Source organism: Anopheles merus, chromosome X (genome assembly GCF_017562075.2).
Source record: "Anopheles merus strain MAF chromosome X, AmerM5.1, whole genome shotgun sequence".
NCBI classification, from domain to species: domain Eukaryota; kingdom Metazoa; phylum Arthropoda; class Insecta; order Diptera; family Culicidae; genus Anopheles; species Anopheles merus.
This window is the reverse complement of record NC_054081.1, coordinates 9453841-9459817: the sequence shown is the minus strand read 5'-3', so window position 1 is coordinate 9459817 and position 5977 is coordinate 9453841. Positions and strand designations below refer to the sequence as shown.

The 5977-nt window shown below is 51.7% G+C and overlaps 1 protein-coding gene across 1 annotated transcript; it reads left to right on the top strand.

The window, feature by feature from the left end:
- Window positions 1-3883, top strand: LOC121589838. The gene is made up of 2 exons (XM_041909028.1): window positions 1-3236; window positions 3325-3883. The coding sequence occupies exons 1-2, from the start codon at window positions 1-3 to the stop codon at window positions 3881-3883; spliced, it is 3795 nt and encodes a 1264-aa protein (XP_041764962.1).
- The last annotated feature ends 2094 nt before the right edge of the window (window positions 3884-5977 follow it).

Sequence of the window (5977 nt, the reverse complement as noted above, 5' to 3'; positions counted from 1 at the left end):
ATGGCCTCACTGGCAAAGTTCAGTGTGGCGCTGGTGCTGACGGTAGTGCTGCTCGTACGGGGCGCGCATGGCGTCAGTGGAATATACGTCAACAATCACAAAATTGACAAGTTTGAGGCGGACCGTGTGAAGCTGCTGCGTCCAGCGTCCGACGGCCACACGTCCCCGGGCTACGTGAGCAAGAGCGAGCTGCTCACGAAAGATAACTTTACCAGCGTGCAGCAGTACTACCAGTATCTGGTGGGCGAGAACCCGGTGAAGTATATTGATCTGCTGTGGGGTAAAAACAAGACCCAGCTTCCCTCCATCTTTCGCATCGGTAGTGGCGCAGGCTCAGCGTCTGTACCGTTTGCGACGACCCGGGCACCGGCAACATCGGCCAGCAACGTAACGAAGAATACCGTTCAGTACTTTGACGATCAATCTACTATCAAAAACACACTCAACAACACGAACCTGGCGTACTTTGGTGACTACCAGCTACCTCCAGCGACTCCTCCATCAACCGGTGTAGGCGCGACAGTGCCACAGCTGCAATCATTTTCCACTACCCGCACACCAACAGGTCCTAGCAGAAGGCGTAGAAAGAAGAAACCAACTCTGACCCCCGTCCCACCCGCTGCAGCACTCGGTGTGAGTGGTGTGACCCCCGCCGACCTAACCAAAGCCCAACTAACACCGGAAACGCTGTCCCTGTTAAGCCGCTACTACTCCTTCAGCTGCACGCTAACTCCTGTGCAACCGATTCCCTCCACAGCTACGCCAACTCCTCTGCCGCCGGTCCAAAGTACAACGCGCCGCACCAAAACACGCTACCTAACGACCAAGCCCACGGCTAAGACTACAACCAAGCGTCCCCAGACTACCTCAGTACCAACCAACGCGAAACAGCGGAAGCCCGTCGTCTACGTCGAACCGCCGGTGATAAAGCGCATCGGCGGTGTGCTCGAGTCGGTGTACACATTCATGGAGAACGCGCTCACCAGCACGGAGTACGTGGAGGACTCGGAGGAGACGCGGGCAGCGAAGGTTCGGCCGTTGCGCGACGCCTCCGCGAGCCCCAAGGTGAAGCGCAACACCTACACGAAGGTGTCGGCAAGTGAGCCCGACTTTGTGGCCAGCAACTCGGGCGAGGGCGACAGTGCTTCCCGCTCCACCCTGCCCGGGGCCGATCAGACGTGGCTCCCGTTGGCGTCCGCCGAGGGTGCGGCGTCACCCGTTACGAAACACTTTACACCGAAGCTGGTCACCATTTCCGGCCTGCCGTCGACGATCAGCACGGACGGCAACAAGAACAAGATGACGACCAACATACAGGTGACGAGCGAGTACACGGCGGCGACTCCACCGACCGTTACGCTCGGCAGGCCGACGCCGGACGCGAGCAGTGCGGAGTACGACGACGACAGCAGTGAGTCGGAGGAGGAGTACTTTGAAGACTTTGGCGCGTTCGAAGAGACGGACGATGAGGACGATGAGGAGGAGGACGAAGAGGATGACGAGAATGGAGAGCAGTACGGGGGTGGTAGCAGTGAGTCGGTGCGCCCAAACCGTCAGACAGCGCTGTCCAACGACAAGGACTACGAGGAAGCAGGCACAAACGTCGAGCGCCCGGTGCGCATCAAGCGGGTGAAGAAGCGGCGGCGCAAGAAGCGCCCAGCTGTCACGAGCTACGAGGATACGGCGGAGTACAGCGACGAGGACTCGTCGGATGAGGCGGACGATGAGTACGAGGAGCGGGACGAATCGGTTGGGGAGGATGACGACGATGAGGAGGACTACGAGTCAGGCGAGTCGCCGGACGGGGCAGAAGGTTTCTTCAGCCGGATGTTCTCCACGTTCGGGCGGTTCGTGAGGTCGCTCGGGTTCGGCGGAGCTGCTCGAGGATCCCCCGATGACTATGAGGAGTACGGAGGAGCGCGCAGTACGACACCGCGGGTGCAGGAGGTGCGTCGGCGCCCCACACGCAGTACCGCGAACGTTCCTGACTATCCTGGGGCGGAGGTCCAAACACCTGAGAAGAGTCCCGTCGGTTGGTTGGGTTTACCTGGAGCCTATCTAACAAACGAGCTGGAGGAGGAGGAAGTTGCTCCAACGCTGGAGTTGCCCGCAGAACCTTCGCCCACCAGCTCCGGGTGGTTTGATCTTATGATGCCTTGGGACTTTTTCAACCCCTGGACGTCTGACGAGTCGACAGACCCGGAAGTGATCACTGAAGTTCAAACTGTGCCGGCGGTGACTCCTCCACAGGTGGTAGTGACTCCAACACCTTCCGCCCCAATGTCAGGCTGGTTGTCACAGTTCTTCGGTACGGCAAGCACGACCACGCCGCCTCCTTCCACGACCACTCTGCCCAAGCCGGAGCAGATACTGTCGGTGCTGGCGCAGTACGTCGCCCAGTCTGCCACCACCAAGCGTCCACCAGCAGCAGCCCCCTCGAAGCGGCCCTCGCGCATGGTATCCTATGCCAACTACCAGCTGTGGCGCATCTTCGCACAAACCGCGGAACAGCTGCAGCGCCTGGAAGACTATCGACAATCGCCCGACGGCTTACGCCTCCAATGGTGGACCCATCCCTCCCTGCACCGGCCCACCGATGTGCTAGTGCCGCCGGGCGCACTGGCCGACTCGCTGCGCGAGTATCTCGACGAGGAGGGACTGCGCCACGAACCGACCATCCGCGACGTCGGGCAGGCGATTGCGTACGAAAACCCGGCCATGACGCGGCGCGAACAGCTCGAGCTGGAGCTGCACCAGGGCCATCCGCTGACCTGGTACCGGTACCATCGGTACGCCGACATCGTCAAGTTCCTGTACCACCTGCAGCGGCGCCACCCGGAGCAGGTGCAGCTCCTCCACATCGGTCGCTCGTACGAGGGACGGCCAATTACGGTAGCGCGCGTTTCGTTCCATAGCGGCCCGAAGCGCCCGAAGCGGGCCAAAAAGCGACCGGCCGTGTTTGTGGAGGCGGGTGCGCACGGCCACGAATGGATCGGCCCGTCGGTGGCGACCTGGCTGCTGCACCGTTTGCTGGAGCTGCCCCAAGCCGAGCCGAGCAATGGGACGTCGCCCGGGGAGGCGCGCACGATCCAGTCGTATGATTGGTACGTGCTGCCGGTGCTCAATCCGGACGGGTACGAGTACAGCCACCGGTACGATCGGCTGTGGTCGAAGAACCGCTCCAACCACACCCAGGCGCACCCGGCCGGCGTTGGGCAGGCCCTACTCTCCAGCGCGTACGTGTTTTCCGCTTGTCGTCGTCCCAGCCAAACCGATTGAACGAACCTTTTTTTTTCTCTCTTACCATTTCTCGCATTCTCGTAGGATCAGCTGGTGGAACGCCGACAAGGACCCGACCGGCGAGGGATGCTACGGCGTCGACCTGGACCGCAACTGGGCGTACCGTTGGCCGCAGGCTGTGCATCCCGGCCAGTGCAGCGACAGCTACGCCGGCGCCCAGCCCTTCTCCGAGCCAGAGACACGGGCGGTGCGCGACTTCCTGCTGGCGCGCCGGCGCCACGTCCGCCTCTACCTGTCGCTGCAGGCGTACGGCCAGCTGCTCGCCTACCCCGAGCTGGAGCGGGCCGACGATCCACCGTACGGGCCGGACCCGCTCGGCGACGTGCACGAGATGGGCCAGGCCGGGCTGGACGCGCTGCGGGCCGAGCCGGGCGAGTTCCTGTACGCGCTCGAGCCGGTGATCGGGCCGGCCACGCACGGCACGGCGACGGGCTATGCGCGGTACGGGGCCGGCATCCGGTACAGCTACACGCTGCGGCTACCGGACCGGGGGACGCACGGGTTTCTGCTGCCCCCGTCCAGCATCGTGCCGATCGGGCGGGACACCCTCGAGCTGCTGCGGGGCATGCTCGACTACAATTAGCTGGCAAAAGGGGAAATAAGAGTGTTAATTTATTTATTTTTTAAATAGTTTTACTTTGAGCTTCTGTCCGCTTTCCGCACGATCGTTCTGTAGCTTGACATACAGATGGCGCTTGCAGCGCGTGCGAGAAATTCAAACTGAACGTTAAACAGGTGGACGCACCTCACACAAATCATATTGGTTGAATAGTGAGCGATGAGAAGTTCTCTTTTTCGGTACTTTTGTTTAGTGTTAGCAAATTGATACGATTGCTTCGACCGAGTTACGCAGTTTAGTTCAGACATTAGCGTTTATAAAACTCGGCTAAGTCGGGTTAATTTTTTACTTTTTATGCGCGGAAGCAGAAAAAGAACATTTCAAAATTGCATCAAACACCGCGTAACACGGGAGCAGACATTGGTACTTTGGCAGATTTTATTTATTCGCTAGCTTGTGCTTGGCTTAGTTTGTAAGAATAAGTCTATCAGCTTTCAGCTCAGAAAAAAACATTTTTTTTAATATGTGTTTAAAAGTAGGGCATATACTTTTAATGGAAACAGTTTAGCGCTAATTAAAACGTTTTCCCACCCACATGATGTTTACGATTTTCTACAAACAAGAACACAGACACCCACATACACAACTACATCCGAAAATGGAAAACACCTGACTCATCCTCACGGTCGCCCTGCCTGAGCAGTGCACAGTGGAAGTAGACCGGAATGAAAATATTTTTTAGTGTATTTTATTTTTTATTCTTAGATTTCGATGCCGTTTATTTAATTTTCTTCTTTAAAATAGATACTATTACATGAAAAAAAAGGCAAAACAAATTACGCGTCTAAACCCCGTAAACCACAAGGAATTAATTTTCTGACATGAAATGAACATTTTTAAACGAAAATAATTTTTGAAAAATACTGCATTTATTTTCAAGATACACAGAAAAGGGTTTTCGAAAGATCATTAAATAGCCTTTAAGTAAAATGCTTTACTTAGAATATTATTCGATTGTCAAGGAAGTTCTTTATCATCTTTTTTATTAATTTACATTAATATAAATTTACCATCATTTTAAAGTCAACTGCCGGACTTTACTAAAACATTTTATTTTCATCTTGAAAAATTCATGATTTTTTAAATTATTATTTCATTAATTAATTAATTTATTTTATTTTTATGTTATTATTTATTTATTTATTTATTTTTTTTTTATTTTTTTATTTATTTATTTATCTGTCATATTTATTTATTTATGTATCAACTTATTTATTTATTTAATTATTTATTTATTTATTTATTTATCAATGAGTTTATTTATTTATTTATTTATTTTTTAATAAATAAATTAATTAATTTATTTTTTAAATAATTTATTTAATTATTTCTTTAATTATTTATGTCGTTATTTATTTATGTATTTATTTATTTATTTGTTTATTTTTATATTTATTTTTATTCGTGCAATTGTCCTGCATACTTGTGCTACGACCACTTATTGAACTATCTCATACTTAAAATTCGAACTAATCCCTAAATCAACGACTATTATCACCGAAATTCACCGAAAAGTAATAAAAGGCTCGTCTTGTAAGAAGCAGACGAGAGGTTAAAATCAAAATTATCAGTCCAGTCGTTAAATAGACTGGTCAATATCGTGTTCTTGATAATAGACGATCGTTTGTTCCATATAGTGTGCGTCTTGGTGCAGTATTCAGTAAGCTGCGCGGTGGACGGGTCCTAGCAGGTGGAGATCCAATACAATTTGCAGCCAGTTTGATTAACTTTGTGCCGATGCTTAAGCGTCTGAAAACTAGCAGCTTTGGTTAATAGGAAGGAATGGTCCCGATAGCTTGGTATACTACTAACTCCTTTCAAAGGTCAACAATTCATAGCTAGTCTAGTAAACCTACGTTGCTAACTTTTTGCCCAAACATCACCATGAACAGCGCACTGTACGAATAGGAAAGCGAATTCACTGTACGAAGGAGCCAAGGAATTTTAAATCCTAACTATAAACTCCTTCTTCAATGGCAAATATTAAGATCTATTTACACAATATTGGTTTAACCTCGGTGCTTGTATGGGCTGCCTCCACTGTGCAGTGGGTGTACG

Coding starts and splice junctions, on each gene's coding strand:
- LOC121589838 (XM_041909028.1), top strand. CDS start 1: ATGGCCTCACTGGCAAAGTTCAGTGTGGCGCTGGTGCTGACGGTAGTG. Junction 3,237..3,324: donor CAGGCCCTACTCTCCAGCGC/GTACGTGTTTTC, acceptor GCATTCTCGTAG/GATCAGCTGGTGGAACGCCG.